At 28.5% G+C, this 17,655-nt stretch overlaps 1 protein-coding gene across 1 annotated transcript in view; it reads right to left on the bottom strand.

Moving 5' to 3' along the window:
* Nucleotides 1–17,655, bottom strand: part of LOTGIDRAFT_172449 (hypothetical protein) — a gene marked incomplete at both ends in the record, with an annotated part of 44,544 nt that overhangs the window by 17,699 nt on the left and 9,190 nt on the right. Inside the window, 24 exons of the mRNA XM_009049338.1 lie at nt 85–88; nt 163–354; nt 797–975; nt 3,485–3,593; nt 4,587–4,670; nt 4,886–5,032; nt 5,345–5,548; nt 5,753–5,822; nt 7,934–8,049; nt 9,607–9,786; nt 10,298–10,385; nt 10,655–10,836; nt 11,301–11,393; nt 11,667–11,732; nt 12,105–12,289; nt 12,431–12,516; nt 12,746–12,853; nt 13,247–13,458; nt 13,917–14,135; nt 15,070–15,074; nt 15,389–15,554; nt 15,832–15,963; nt 16,322–16,420; nt 16,716–16,788. Of these exons, the coding sequence (XP_009047586.1) occupies nt 85–88; nt 163–354; nt 797–975; nt 3,485–3,593; nt 4,587–4,670; nt 4,886–5,032; nt 5,345–5,548; nt 5,753–5,822; nt 7,934–8,049; nt 9,607–9,786; nt 10,298–10,385; nt 10,655–10,836; nt 11,301–11,393; nt 11,667–11,732; nt 12,105–12,289; nt 12,431–12,516; nt 12,746–12,853; nt 13,247–13,458; nt 13,917–14,135; nt 15,070–15,074; nt 15,389–15,554; nt 15,832–15,963; nt 16,322–16,420; nt 16,716–16,788 (2,999 nt within the window). The remainder of the gene's footprint in view (nt 1–84; nt 89–162; nt 355–796; nt 976–3,484; nt 3,594–4,586; nt 4,671–4,885; nt 5,033–5,344; nt 5,549–5,752; nt 5,823–7,933; nt 8,050–9,606; nt 9,787–10,297; nt 10,386–10,654; nt 10,837–11,300; nt 11,394–11,666; nt 11,733–12,104; nt 12,290–12,430; nt 12,517–12,745; nt 12,854–13,246; nt 13,459–13,916; nt 14,136–15,069; nt 15,075–15,388; nt 15,555–15,831; nt 15,964–16,321; nt 16,421–16,715; nt 16,789–17,655) is intronic.

Raw genomic sequence — 17,655 nt, forward strand, 5'->3', positions numbered from 1 at the left:
ATGCTTAAAATTTATCAAGAACATTTATGCTGTCATAATCAAAGTCACTATTATTGTAATTCAATGGAATATTTGTGAGGCTACCATACTAAAAATAATATAAAGCTTACCAGTTGGTTTAGAAATCAAAGCGAAGACAGCTGAATCTCGTTTTGGATCCACCTCAGGTTTAGTTAATGTAGTGACAGAGTTTCGTGCTGTATCAACTTTTACTGATGGTATTTCTCCATTCTGTACAGGTTTTTGAGAAGGTACATTTGAAGGATTGGCAGCATCTTTCATTAATCTTTGTCTATTGTCTAATAAGATTGTTACTAATGGTAAATACAGGGCTGCTATTCTACCTTGTTGAGACTGTAATAACAAACATAGGGTTTAAATCACGTATCATATACAAGATAACCTTGTACACTGACACCATACCACAATGAGTTGGGGGGCACTTGATAAGTGCATTCCACTTATGGCATAAAAATTAGGTGAAGACAAAATTCAAAATGGTTGTAAAAGGATAAAGAAGGGTTCATTTTGAATGTGAGACATCCAGTTCTGTATAATTCAATTGAAGCCAGAATCAGAAATAACCAATCAATCAGTTTTGATGATCAGAAAATCTTCAGGCCATAAGTATTATCTTTAAATTCTTATTCTAAAATTCTTTCTGAGATTAGAATGAAAAACACCTAATCAAAAAAAGGACCAATCCTTTCAGTTAGCCATTCTACTACAACAATGGGAACACATCACTTACTGAACCAAACTTTAAACAATGAACAATATTCAAATAGAGACCAACCTTGGTAGCATATCTATCATCAAATGAATGTTTTGCCAATTGATTTCTAAGAACAGTTATAGCACTGCGTCTAATATCTCTAGGTTCATTGAGAGCCATCTTTAATTCATGTAATAACAATCCAACAAGGTAATGTATTTGTCTATAATCATCAGATAATGTATAGTCATGTTTTAAATCTGAAATAGGAAAAAAATCACTAAAATAGAACCACTAAATCAAACTGACAAAAACAGGTGTCTCTGTGAGTTATATTTGATATATATAGAAAACTGGACAGGCATGTAATGGAAATATATTAGGGACATCAAAAATGTAAATTTATACAAGTAAAATTTAATAAATAATTTTAAAAAAATCCTCCTCCCTCACTAACACCCATGTCTTCCACCCACAAATATGACAAATATTGACACATCCAGAGACCAAGAGACAAAGGTAGTTTGTATTTTGGTTTACAACCTATATGTTTAGAGCAATTTTCATGAATAGTTTTGCACTTGTTCCAGAAAAGATTGAATTGAACAGAAAATATCATGCAAATTATAAAAAAAAAACAATGCAAATAAAATTACAAAATAATAAAAACACGAACAAGCAAAATTGTCTACCTACATATATTACAAATAAATTAAATAATTCATGTTATAATATCATGCCTTTTATATTAGATAAGATTTTCAATAAGTAAAACTTTTCTTCGGTCTTTATACTTTAAAGAAAGCATGCTTTAGATAAATCAATTGATTCAGGGAATGTCATAATAAAGATTGCAATAGTCAAGCTCAGAGGGTGAAAAGATCTTAGGGAATTTTATGCAAGTACCAAACCATATTTGCAGTAAAAGTGGTAAAGAATTGAGTAGAAAATGCATTCAGCTGAGTTCCTCAAGGTATTTATACCTACAAATCATTTCAAATTCTTGTTTCAATCAAATCTGATCGGAAGTCTTTATCAAGGTAACAAGAAGTATGACAACAGGCAATTAAAAATATAGAAATTTGTAGAAAATTATCAAGCCTTAATGTAATATAACTATAAATACATATACTAGTAAATCAAGTATAATAGAAGCATATTGCAGGATCTAAATAATTGTATGTCATATTATTCATGGAAGTCATTCATTCATGCAGACAGAAAAAAATACATCATTTTGCATACTTAATCAATCAATCGAGAATGATATAATGTTTCTTAAGCTATTTCATAACGACACAAGGCATGGCCATCTGTAGTTTATTTTTTGTCCCTTTTGTTTTGATAATTGAATATTTCTATTATTGACCACAAGTACTTAAATGCCACGTTTCTCAGGAAAGTAGTCAAAGACAAGAAATCTCATCATCAGTAAATGGTCAATAGAGAGTCCGCAACCCAAAGCCTTCAGGAGGTAAGCTCAGTTCTACATATCTATAATAATTGATGAACTGTAATATCTACTTCATACTCCAATGAATTCAGATTTTTAGCAAAGACACATCGTATGCACCAGATTTTAAACTTGACTAGAGGTCTAATCAAAATTATACCTAATAAGATATTTTGAGCAGTAACAAGAGTTTATTTCTCCTGATTCCCCTAAAAAACTTACCATTAAACCATCAAATTTGTTACTTATGAAATAAAGCTATTTCTTTAGGAAATTGAATACTAATTTCATGTATAAGCCGAAACAATAATGCGAGAATTGCTGTTATTTTTTGTTAGGGTTCAGACTATAATCATACTAGATATTTTAAAAGCATTCCTAATTAGTCCATCTAAGTTTAGTTATGTGACTCAAGATAGCCAATGATATGATGTTAATAAAAATGACTGAATCAGACGTGACCAATCACATCCATAGCAACAATTTTTGAAATATTTTACCTTCTGGCTTGATTTCTGTGAACAAAATATAGTGAACAAAAAACTTAACAGAAAAATAAACTAGAATACAGAATAAACTGAATAAAATGGCCTCTAATGTATTGTATAACCCACTATAGTGTACCTAAGTCATTCCTATCAAATACATGATCTTCATATATGGCTAGAAATCAAATAAAACAGTATAAAATATCATATTCTTACATGCTTAAATAATAAAAACAGACACATATACTTGTAATAAACACAAAATGACAATAAGGAGAATGGCAAGAGGCTAGGTTGTTTTTAAGGAAGTCTTTTAAAAAAAAGTTTATAAGATTAAAGTATTTTCATAAAGTATCAGAAACATTCATAAGAAAAAAGTAAGAAATTTTCTTATGTATCATTATGCTTCAAAAGAAACAAAATGCATAAGTCCATAAAATATATAATAAGAAAATGCTTAAATTTATTCTATTTCTAAAACATAAATTTCTCAAAATTCAAGATCCAAACTTAAATCAAAGGGTAAAAGTGGTAAAGTAAAAACATGATCATTAATGTCCTACTTGTATCAGAATCTGAACCAAGAAGAAGTTTCCTACTTCCCCCAATATTTATAATATTGAAACCTAAATGGCAAAAAGACTTATTAACAATGATTGTTGTGATACGAAATTGAAATCCAAGTTGTCAAAATTTATAAAACAACAGTCATATCAAAACTTTCAATTCCTAAACAATTTTTCTTAGCTGCTTATGGTTTAAAGGCCCGATCTACCAAATTGTTAAACAATAGAATAGGAAGGAATTGAATAGTAAACAGGACAATACCTTTAAAGTTCTTGACTAAACCTTTTCTCATTAGCGGTAGAGATAATGGTATGAAATGTTCATGACTACAGATGATACGTAAATATTCAAACTTGAATTCATGTAATATCTGAAATTAATCAAAGATTCAGATTTAAAAAAAAACATATAAGATATTACAGGGATAAAGTTTCAGATATTCAGATCAATAAAAGATTTCGATGTAAGATTTAGATATTATAACATCAATTTAATATTCAGATATACATGGTTAAATCAATCAAAGATTTAGATATTATAACATCAATTAAATATTCAGATATACATGGTCAAATCAATAAAAGGTTTAGATATAATAACATCTATAAAAGATTCCGATGTAAGATTTAGATATTATACCATCAATTAAAGATTCAGATATACATGGTCAAATCAATAAAAAAATTCAGATATTCTAAAATGAATTAAAGATTCAGATATACATGGTCAAATCAATAAAAAAATTCAGATATTCTAAAATGAATTAAAAATGAGATAAACATGGTCAAATCAATAAAAATATTGATAAGATATTCTAACATGAATAAAAGATTTAGATATACATAGCCAAATCAATCAAAGATTTAGATATTCTAACATAAATAAAAGATCTAGATATTCTAACTTCTATAAAAGATTCAGATATTCTAACATCAATAAAAGATTCAGATATACATGGCCAAATCAATCAAAGATTTAGATATTCTAACATAAATAAAAGATCTACATATTCTAACATCTATAAAAGATTCAGATATTCTAACATCAATAAAAGATTCAGATATACATGGTAAAAATACCAACAAGATTTCAACAAATAATATCAGATTCAACTATCAATTTTTAACTTAAAGATAATTTTTTATTTCATGTTTTCAAAGAATGCTTTTCCATTAATCCATAACTCTTACTGATGTCTATAAAGATCTTGTCTGTAGATTTTCAAGTCATTTTTGCCTACATTTGACCAATGGTTGCTGATCCATTCTTTTGTTGACATAATCATAGTATATATAGTTTATTTATGTTCATAAGTGTACAACTTATACATGAACTTGTACTTCAGATCCTAAAACATACTTACTCTGTGGTCACCTGGATTAAAATTCTCTATGTACTTTGATACCAGTCTAAACACAAATCCTCTATCCATCAGAGTAAAGCAGTTCTGGAATAAGATTTGGTTCAATTAATTTCGAGTTGATTCTAGACACTTCCAGCACCTGATGTTATTCTGCAACTGCATTTCACTTTCACCTCCCTTTTCGGAGAGTCCACTTAGCTCATTAGGTCCATATCTAAGATGCCATTCTTATATAAAGCAAGAAATAAGTATACAAATAGAAATTGAGAGAAAGAAATTAGTTGATGTCTAGACTTTACCTTAACAAAATTAGCCAAACTTTTATTAGCACTCTTAGTTTCTTTAGGTCTCTCATTAGCTTTCTGTAGTATATGTGGTTGAATTGCTTGTAATAAATTCTGTATTCTAAACTGACAATCGGATGAAAACCTTTCATTTCTTGGCATCTACAAAATGATTCAAAACAATATCCATAAATCAAGAAGTAGAAAAAAACAATAGTTCACAGAGTCAAGGTCTTTTCAGACTTAACTGAATATGAACATAGCTTGCCAGGCAAGGTAACATTCGCCCACTGACAGCTTGATTTACATTAGAATATTCAGCAGCAAGGCAGCTATCACCATTATGAAATAATTCTTTAGAAATGTTGGGTTTTTAATAGGGCTCTCTTAAATGATAATCAATGATTAGTTCACAATCTGTTATGTTACATCTGTTCTCATGTTTACGTATAAAAGCAAAATCAAAATACTCACCTTGACTCTATCAGTATCAATTAAAAACTGAGTCATTCCTTTTATCAAAACATCACAAAAGAAATCAGAATGTTCTAGAAATCTACAAATGAGAACAGGATCAGCATTGGCTGGTCGTAATATAGATGTTAAATTCTTAGCCAATTCTTCATGTACTGTCTTCTGTTTACTTCCTTTTACTACTTGTTCTGGTCGGAATATATACTGAAAGAAAATCATTATTATTAGTGTTGAGTGGTCATTTAACAAAGATAACAACTTAGTTTCACAAAGGATCCTTTCTCTGCCAAACAATTTGGCTTGATCTTTGATCATTTAATTTTATAGACTATCTCATTAAACATCTTTGAGAATTCTATTTTTAAAGCCAGATATGTTAAAATCAATGTATACAATAAAACTGCTTACCTTGACATATTTATCCAATAATTCTAACTTATCAGCATCATGAACCTCAGATATCACATGTATTAATACTCTGAAATATATCAAAGATTCAGATTTAAAAAAAAAACTATTAGATATTACAAATATAAATTAGATTTTCAGCTATAAAGATTCAGATATACATGGCCAAATCAATAAAAGGTTTAGATATTCAAACATCAATTAAAGATTCAGATATTCTAACATCAATAAAAGATTCAGATATTCTAACATCAATAAAAGATTTAGATATTCTTACATCAATAAAAGATTTAGATATTCTTAGATATTCTAACATCAATCAAAGATTTAGATATTCTAACATCAATCAAAGATTTAGATATTCTAACATCAATCAAAGATTTAGATATAATAACATCAATAAAAGATTTAGATATTCTAACATTAATCAAAGATTTAGCTATAATAACATCAATAAAAGATCTAGATATTCTAACATCAACCAAAGATTTAGATATTTTAACATCAATAAAAGATTTAGATATTCTAACATCAACCAAAGATTTAGATATTCTAACATCAATAAAAGATTTAGATATTCTAACATCAATAAAAGATCTAGATATTCTAACATCAATAAAAGATCTAGATATTCTAACATCAATAAAAGATCTAGATATTCTAACATCAATAAAAGATTTAGATATTCTAACATCAATAAAAGATTTAGATATTCTAACATCAATAACAGATTTAGATATTCTAACATCAATAAAAGATTTAGATAATCTAACATCAATAAAAGATTTAGATATTCTAACATCAATAAAAGATCTAGATATTCTAACATCAATAAAAGATTTAGATATTCTAACATCAATAAAAGATCTAGATAATCTAACATCAATAAAAGATTTAGATATTCTAACATCAATAAAAGATCTAGATATTCTAACATCAACCAAAGATTTAGATATTCTAACATCAATAAAAGATCTAGATATTATAACATTAATAAAAGATTTAGATATTCTAACATCAATAAAAGATCTAGATATTCTAACATCAATAAAAGATTTAGATATTCTAACATCAATAAAAGATTTAGATATTCTAACATCAATAGAAGATCTAGATAATCTAACATCAATAAAAGATTTAGATATTCTAACATCAATAAAAGATATGGATATTCTAACATCAACCAAAGATTTAGATATTCTAACATCAATAAAAGATCTAGATATTCTAACATCAATAAAAGATTTAGATATTCTAACATCAATAAAAGATCTAGATATTCTAACATCAACCAAAGATTTAGATATTCTAACATCAATAAAAGATCTAGATATTCTAACATCAATAAAAAATCTAGATATTCTAACATCAATAAAAGGTTTAGATATTCTAACATCAATCAAAGATTGAGATATTCTTAGATATTCTAACATCAATCAAAGATTTAGATATTCTAACATCAATCAAAGATTTAGATATTCTAACATCAATAAAAGATCTAGATATTCTAACATCAATAAAAGGTTTAGATATTCTAACATCAATCAAAGATTTAGATATTCTAACATCAATAAAAGATCTAGATATTCTAACATCAATAAAAGATCTAGATATTCTAACATCAATAAAAGATTTAGATATTCTAACATCAATAAAAGATCTAGATATTCCAACATCAATAAAAGGTTTAGATATTCTAGCATCAATCAAAGATTGAGATATTCTTAGATATTCTAACATCAATCAAAGATTTAGATATTCTAACATCAATAAAAGATTTAGATATTCTAACATCAATAAAAGATCTAGATATTCTAACATCAATAAAAGGTTTAGATATTCTAACATCAATAAAAGATCTAGATATTCTAACATCAATAAAAGATCTAGATATTCTAACATCAATAAAAGATTTAGATATTCTAACATCAATAAAAGATCTAGATATTCTAACATCAATAAAAGGTTTAGATATTCTAACATCAATCAAAGATTTAGATATTCTAACATCAATAAAAGATCTAGATATTCTAACATCAATAAAAGATTTAGATATTTTAACATCAAAAAACATTCCGATATACATGACCAAATCAATCAAAGATTTAGATATACACTATTATAAATTTGCCTAATGAGTGCAAATTTTACAAATAAAGAAGTACTACAATTTATATTTACCTTACAGCATTAATTGCTACATCATCACTAGAAGTTTTAGCTAATAGATGAAATAACTGATTGAGTAGGGTAGGTAAAAACTGTACATAAGTACTCACTTCTACTGCTAATAACGACTGAAAATATAATACAATTAACATAAATAGTATGAAACATTTTAAATTTGGTGCTTTACAGTTTTAAAATTTGTGAAAATATTTCATTTGAACAGTTTCAAAATAACATGTAATTTAATGTCATATGTTTAGTATTGAATATTCACAGATAAAAACCTAGTAAAAGACAACAGAGAGTGAAACAAGAATAAAAACAAAAGACAAATGATTTGTTTTAATATTGAAGATATCTATAGAATAATACTATAGTCAATCATGTATTGGTTTTGACAATGAAATTCCTTATGTGTCTGACAGAATCTTGTCCTATTCAGACAAATTAAAAGGACCCATCTTGGCAGATAGAACTGGATCAAGAAGCCTTTTATCTGGAATACATTTGATGATCAGCAGTGAAACCTTTCAAATTTCAAGTTGAAATGAAGAATATATGTACAATATCCTTTTCAAAAGAAGAATTTCAGAACTCAGAATTTTTTAGTTATGTAAGATATACTGAAGAGGTAGTTTGGTTAGTAAATTAGAAAGGACAGAATTACTAGATCTATATATAAAGTACTAATAATAATAATTAAATTAAATGTAAAATGTTGATAACTAACTCATAAAAACATAGAATGTTTATAATTAGGATACAGATAATGATATATATAACAGAAATATTTGAGTTAAGTCTTATTTGAGATGAATTTGTTGATTTGTTGTAGACCTACTGTTTGATACTGTTCCAGAACGAACAAAATAATTATGTTAATTAAGAATTGCTGTTCTACATAAAACTTGGAACATTGGATGTCAGGAAATAAAACCTTAAATATCCTCTGAAGTTATACAGCTTTAAGCCAATGACGTATATGTCACGTGATACTACTTGGTCACAGTTACATTACAAGTTGCTCGGGTATATGTATATAACGATAAGGTATAAGACTGGTGTTGAAAGGGTTAATCTTTTTTTATGATAATGAACATAGCAATATGAAGATCATTAGTCAAGCCTATATGATACAGAACAGTCTAAATTATAATACTAATCATTAATTAATATACTAATAATAACTAGTAAAACTATATATATATATATAGACATGTGACACACTAAAGTTACCTTCACACTATTCAATACTTTCTGTGGATCAGGACTTCCACCATTCTCAAGCTAGTTTAAATAATCACATTACATGTATATATAGTATCATGAAAGCTACAGGATTCCATTTGAGTAACCAAATGACCTCATTGACTAATTTTTAGGCACTACACAGAATTGGCAAACTGTGCCAAAGACAATCACATGCTGATAGCTGCCATTAGTAAGTGAGAAGTTGAAGAATAAAACTTTATTCCAATTGAGTTTAAACCAAAAATAAAATTCATGTGATAAAGCTCCAAATCGAACAATCATATTTGGTGATTTAGAGAAGACTACTATCCTTCTAATGGAGACAATCAGACAGCTTCTCTTCCAATTTATAGTACCAGTCGCACTGTTGGGTGTACATTTAGGAACCAGTCAACCCTTCCCTTCACCAGAATCTAAAATCCATTCACACTTACTTTTAATTTGTTGATGCTATTCATATCTACAGCTAAACTAGCACTATTATCTAGTCTTTGACAATGTTGGAAGAAATTGTGGAGATGTTGATCTTGTGTATATATAGTTGATGCTAATATAACATTGATTTTAAGGATCTGTTTACCACCATCTACCCATTTAATATCTGGTCCAGAAGTCTGTAACATAAAAAAAAACATAATATAATATCTTACTTCTGTTGTTACTCTTATGTTAATGATGTCTGATCAGCGTCTACTTATAGGTGAAAAATTGTAGAAAACTAATTCAAATTAAATACACACCATTTACCTCTCTATCTAGACCTAAAGACTCATGTGTTAAATAACCAGATATGTAGATAACTTACCTAGACATAGTATAACCAGCTGGTAAAGAACTTACCCCTCTTCCTAGACTTAATGATTCATGTGTTAAATAACCAGCTGGTAAAGAACTTACCCCTCTTCCTAGACTTAATGATTCATGTGTTAAATAACCAGCTGGTAAAGAACTTACCCCTCTTCCTAAACTTAATGATTCATGTGTTCAATAACCAGCTGGTAAAGAACTTACCCCTCTTCCTAGACTTAATGATTCATGTGTTAAATAACCAGCTGGTAAAGAACTTACCCCTCTTCCTAGACTTAATGATTCATGTGTTAAATAACCAGCTGGTAAAGAACTTACCCCTCTACCTAGACCTAATGATTCATGTGTTAAATAACCAGCTGGTAAAGAACTTGAGACTGCTAGTGATTTCTCTCCAACATTTACTCTGAAAAAAGAAGAAATTCAAGGTAATAGAAGGTAAAAATCTAGCTGATTATATGCAACTGGTCAACAATGAAGTTAAATCTGTCTGGGTATTCTGGAAGATTCTCATTCTGACTCTTTCCACAGTTAGCAATTTCGTAAGCACAAACTTTTAAGGCTCAGTTTCAACCAATAGTTAATGACTAATCAAATGACCTTTATCAGGTGCATAGGTTGTGCATTCCCATAGTATATAGAAATTATATTCCATAGAATGAAATCAGAGCTAACCTTCCTCCTTCTTGTAATAAAGGTAACCAAGCAAATCCTACAGGAGACTCAATGTTATCTTTCTTCTTTAATCCAGCAGCAGAAGAACGATGACTAGCTTTAGATGCTTCACAACTAACATGATAAAATCTAAATAATATATGATGTTTATCATGTAGTTGTGTTGGTAGAGCTATCTTAACCTGAAACAAATTGTAATCATATGAATCATTATTACTTATTATTCAAACACAAAGCTAAAAAGCTAGAAAGCTACGTGGTGTTCAATTTTTTATCATAAAGACCTACATATAAATTTTTATCAAAATTACAAAATAATTGATATATACATATACATCCCATTAAATGAATTATGTGTTATCTAATATCTAAGAAAATCTCTGTAAAAACCTACAATGTTATAGTAAATTTACTACACTGAGAAAATCACAATAACAGTATTACTTAATAAACAAAATCACACCAACTCAAAATCAGTCTTCAGATCATGATTATATTTCTGCATGTTTCATCATAATAGCTTGATAACTATAGATTCTGGGGTACTGATGATGAAAGGTAAACATGCTAACAAACATGCACATACATATGTGGGCACTAACTATGTGTTTATGTTTCTATTAATTTACGTTAAAACACAGCTCACCTCTTCAGTAAAATCAGGGGTTGTATTATGATGTACAACAGATGTACTGGCTACAGTTGTAAATATTGAGGTACCGGGTCGACCATAAATACACTAAATAATAGAAACATAGGGTTAAAGTGATTTGATCACTTTATTTCATGGAACGTTGACATTTTTGTGAATATGGAAAGAGTAAAATATGGATATATTTATATTTTTTATATTGCAATGATGTTTCTCAATGTTTACTTCATTGAATTTCCTTTTGCCAATACATTAACATCTAATGAGCTGACTAATAAGCTGAAATACATGGACTGAAAGTGTATTAAAACAATTTGTAGGGAGAGATCACACCAGATCAGAAATAGGCAATAAATTCACCTTTAATGGAACAGCTACATCATCATCACTATCTTTAACTTCAATACAACAAGCTATATTACGTGCCTGGAAATATACCAGAGCTTTACTTATTGTCTACTTTATGAAATTTAATTAATACTGATATCTTGAAGATCAATTAATTAATATTAAAATTATAGTGTGAGAGCAAGTCAACTGTAAATTTAAGTAATTTATGCGGGATCACCTTTGCAGAATTTAACTCTGTTGGAGAGTCCAAGTAACTATCATAGTTTATTTAGTGAATTTTTGGATCCATAACATACAACTAGACTGTTTTGACAGTCAGACATATAAAATTGGGAATTGAATCTATTTGCCAAAAATAATCTAGATTGGCCTTAGCCTTTTTCTTGGCAAATTAGGAAAAGAACAAATTAACATCTTGATAAAGCACAAGAATTGCAGATAACCTACCTTAGCAAAAGATTTTTGACTGTCAAATTTAAGACTTTTAGGATAAACATACAGAGTATTCTTATAGAAATCAAATGTAGAACATAATGAGGCTCTTTCTGGTATAAATTCTTCAATTTCTATAGATGGTTTCATTGGTGGTCCAGGGAAAGGTTTAACAGGATCCAAAGCTGCTGTCAATACATCTACAATATGAATACAATTACTTTATCAGTTTTATCAAACAAGTTGAATAACATTAACTGTCAAGCCTTTAGAACTATTCTAAAACTAGTAAAACAATTGAAGAATTAATCTGTATGAATTACAAAAAAAAACAAACTTACTTGTTATTTCATCATCAGCATTTACTTGTTCATAATAAACTTTCAGTACACCTGGTATCACTTGTAATTTACTTTGTTTCTCAGGTCTGAAAGATAATTGTATATTACAATGTATATCTTTGTGCCATCAAGTAAATATGAATGAATTCTGCTGTAAAGCTAAACTACACATTCTACAGAGATATAGCCAATCCTGCAGTCAGTTTGATATTCATACAGTTTGAACCCTGCAGATTCAAAATATATATACTGAATTAAAGTTGTTTCATTTCCAAAGAGTTTGGTATTTGTATCGATTTACATGTCAATACTTACTTTCTGAAGTCTTGTAAATTTTTGATAATTTCAGCTTCTGATAATTTATGACTCTCCTGTTTAAAGATTGGTAATTCTAAGACACCATAGTGTGTAGTACTTAAAGATCTAAAAGTAAAATTTACATATAGAACAAATATTCAAGCAATTGGTATATAATGCATAGATACAATCATTATTTTCATGAGTGTCAAATTTTTTGCACGTTTATTTGTTGTTCATATTGACAAAGTATTTTTTGAAGTATTATTGTAAACTGGCTGACCCACAAAATTAAAGAAAATTAAACTTAATTGAATTTGAAGATTTCATACTCAATAATTTACCAATACATATCATTATTCCCTAAACTTTTCCTTATAACAAAGCTATGAATATCATCAATGATCTTATTAAAATTGTTGATCATTTTGTACAAAAATCTTTATTTTGGTTAACACAACCCTTTTTCAATCTGCTTGTAGAAACATACCTCCATGTGGGGATAGGAAAAATACTTACTTAGCTGACCAAGCAAAAGGCATTTTATAATGTCCAATATGAGAACAGCACTGTTTCATCTGTTTATATATTTTACTGCCTTGTTTATAATCTGGTGGTTTAATATAGGGTTCTACAGCCTGTGATATACTGCCTTGTAGTACTTTCTCTATCTTAGCTACTAAATATACATCACTACTATCACCATATCTTCTAACTACCGAAAACAACCCCTGTAATAAATATAGTATTAACTATTACTTTTACTTACTATAGTCTCATAATCTAATTGAAACACTTTTTCTTATGCAAATGATGAAGATTACTAAAACTGTTGTCAGCAGCATATAGAGCTTTGGTCACTTAGATTTATGAATACGCTGGATATCAATTAGTCTTTAGCAAAACATTACAGCAATGATCCATTACACAAATACCCAGATCAGAGAAATTCAATCATAACAAATTACATATTCCAGGTCAATAGACTTTTCCTGATGCAACAAAGCAGATTTCTGAGCCTCTATCACCCATTTGGTTTTCCAAACAGTACAGCACATTTCTTGTATGATAAGAGATCTCATGGGTCAAAATGATTACAAAGATTAGTTAGGTTACAAAGGTCCTTTTATCACACAAATATATCATAAATGTATATTTTCCAAATTTTATTCATACATTCTTTCCTTACCTGTCTATCTGGCTTCATTAACCATTCTTCATCTAAACCATTTAAATCAGGTGCTGTATTTTTACCTTCTACAGTATGTAGTTTATCAGAGGCATGTAATATTTCTGATGGTATCATATCTATAATCTCTTTCTCATTCGGATCAACTGGGAAATCTTCTGATATCTTCTTCCCTTCATGAGCATCATATAGAGCAAATGATATGAAGAATGGTTCAGGCTGAAATACAATGCAGGATTGCCATGATATATGCTGTATACAGTGTGCAAAGTCTTTAATTATTAGCCAAGTAAAATCACAAACACTCATTCTATATAAGTGGAAAAAACCTGTCTGAAGATCCCATTAATATGTTCCTTTATTGCTAAATACATCGATATACTGAGTCTATTATGGAATTCTGTTAGACAGATGAATAGGGTGTTGGTTACATGATAACATTTGCTTGGTTACATTAAACAAATGTTGAATGTGGGTTTGAAAGTCCTCACTGAAGTTTACTTATAATTTGAGTTGGAGTGATTTGAATACTTACATTACAGGTTTTAGTCATCAAGCCTACATCATCAAGATGGACTTGTAGTTTAAATTTAAACTCCTCTAAACGTAGAATAAATCTCTCTTGATATGGTTTAGGAAAGACATCAATTTCTCCTTCTTCTTCAAATTCTTCTTCATCAAAAAAAGTTCTCTGAAAAGGAAGGATCCATATGAAAACACATAGGTAACATCCTCAAAAGATTTTTCATTAAAATTATCATTCTGAATTCCATGGTAGTTGAGTTCATATCTCTACCAAAATGTCATTGTATGACTTACACTTGATGCAGCATACTGTGAAATATAACAGTGTGAGCCTTAAATAAGAACTACAAACCCTCATATCTGGATGTATAGCAAATAAATTCTGTCTACCATCTGCTCTAGCTTTTGCTAATGATCCATCAGTTTCACGAGAATACTGAAATATAAGAAATAAAGTTTAGTATAAGAGAAGTATATAAATCAATTCTCAACATAAACTTGCATATCAAACAATCAAACTAAAAAATACTTGAATATTGAAATATTAGTACAGAAACTATCTATTAGTCGTAAGTGATGTATATGACTTATTCTCCAGAAAATGAATGAAATAAAACAGGATACTTACTTTGACTACTGGATGATTGATACTACTTTCTTTAAAATTATCAGATTTAGTAGCTGGCATACCAGTTGATAAGGTTTCCTCTATAAATACAAATACATTAAACAGGCTTTTAACTAAAACTACTGGCAGTGGAATAGCAGTTGAAAATTGTAGAATAGCAGTAGAAGATGTTATCTGCACAGGATTAGGTGTCCGTTTTCGAGTCTCCCTCCTTTAATCCAAAACACTGTCTGCAGTGTTAGATAAGCTCTGGAGTCAAATAACTGGGTTTGTTTTACAAAAAAAAATAGGTGAACAAAAAATACTTTGTTAAAATTACCTTTGATACTACTGCTAGAGATTGTAGAAGCTGTTTCAGCTGCATTAATAACACGATTTAATACAATAATCCAATCTTCCATTTCACTATCATTTTCAGCTGCTAATAAATATGGCTGGCGATCTGACATACGAATTTCAAAAGAGTACTTTCCTTTTTTAGTGTTCTGAAAGTTAAATGGCATTGATAGTAAATGGATATTAGAAAAAAAATACCTTTTAATTATGTTGAATTAAAGAAACTAATTCTGCAGCATTTTTTAGAAGAGGTCCAATAATATAAATACTCATAGTCTCATATACTTTCAAAATGGACTGCTTGAAAACATTCTTGAATGGGTATAAAAACAAACCATATCAAATATAACTATCTAAAACTGAATTCTGAATATTCCTTGTGTTTCATGTTTACTGAATACCAAGTTAAATATAGTTCAAACTTACTTTAACCACACATTCTGCTAAATCAAGATATATAGCACCTTTAGCATCTGATTTTTTATTATCTTTAAAGAATTCTAACATATATGTCAAATCTGTCTGTTGTTGTAATACAAAATATCTTCTTTTAAATTGCTGTAATAATGATAATAATACATAATAATATTCACCAAGAGAATAATATTCATTCACAAGTCAAACACAGTGATGGTTGTTGCACTTCCATATATCTTTGTACATTTTATAATCATAAATCTTTCGTCTTTCAAGATGTTATCCAAAACTTTTTATGTGCCTCGCGGACAATGATTTGCACCATACCAATTATTCATCAGACGTCTGTGATTCTTGCAATTAAGTGTTTAATGACATAGCTATTGCAAATACCCTTAAATACTGATAGCACCTTTTTCTTTCTTTTTTTTTTTAAAGAGATAAAGTTATCTAAAATCTTTACAAGCTGATATAGTTTTCTGAATTTAAATAATCTTACCCTTGTAAAACTAATGATGTTTTCTTTGCCTCCATCAGGACCTTTATATAACCATCCTTTCTTAGTTATAATAGATTCTAGTCCTCGACTTATAGTATCCTACAAATATAATACAATATATACAGACAGCACTCAGACCAATATATCAGTCACAGTTCTGGTGGACATAAATCTATTGGCTTTCAGTTTCTTTTTTACTTTTAATTCCACAAACTTTAATTGAAATTAACTGTTTTAAATGTGGTTTGCCATTACTATCCAAGTAGGATATCCCCTCCCCCTCCAAAAGATTGTCAAACCAATACAATGTCAGAAAGTCTGTAATATCACTGTTTAGGTCAACAGTATTATTAAAATATCTCTCATTGTTTATTGTTTTGAAGAATAAACTTACATCATCTTTGTCTTCTATTTCTTCTGTATCAATCTCAAATACATGTTGTGATAGAGGTTCTAATCTTCTAGCACTGAAATATAAATATCACAACCTGATAGTACAAGAATATAACAAATACATGTTGTGATAGAGGTTCTAATCTTCCATCACTGAAATATAAATATCACAACCTGATAGTACAAGAATATAACAAATACATGTTGTGATAGAGGTTCCAATCTTCCATCACTGAAATATAAATATCACAATTTGATAGTAAAAGAATATAACCAAATACATGTTGTGATAGAGGTTCTAATCTTCCAGCACTGAAATATGAATATCACAACTTGATAGTACAAGAATATAACCAAATACATGTTGTGATAGAAGTTCCAATCTTCTTGCACTGAAATATAAATATCACAACTTGATAGTACAAGAATATAACCAAATACATGTTGTGATAGAAGTTCCAAACTTCTTGCACTGAAATATAAATATCACAACTTGATAGTACAAGAATATAACAAATACATGTTGTGATAGAAGTTCCAATCTTCTTGCAGTGAAATATAAATATCACAACTTGATAGTACAAGAATATAACCAAATACATGTTGTGATAGAAGTTATAACCTTCTGGTACTACAATTTAAATTGCTATAAGTTTGTGATTGGAATTATTTTTGTATTAATAGACTACTATTGTGATAGAAGTTATGTTTGTTTTAATAAACTAATATTGTGATTGTTTTAACAAATAAAAATATTTCTACATACATTAAGTTTGTTTCAACAGACTTTTATTGTGATATAAGGAGTTTATTTGTTCTAATAAAATAATATTGTGATAGAAGATTGTTTCAACACAATAATATATTGTGATAGAAGTTATGTTTGTGTTTATTAAAAAACATTGTGATAAAAATTCCACTTGTAATACTAAATTATTGTG

Source organism: Lottia gigantea, assembly GCF_000327385.1.
Source record: "Lottia gigantea unplaced genomic scaffold LOTGIsca_134, whole genome shotgun sequence".
Lineage (NCBI taxonomy): Eukaryota > Metazoa > Mollusca > Gastropoda > Lottiidae > Lottia > Lottia gigantea.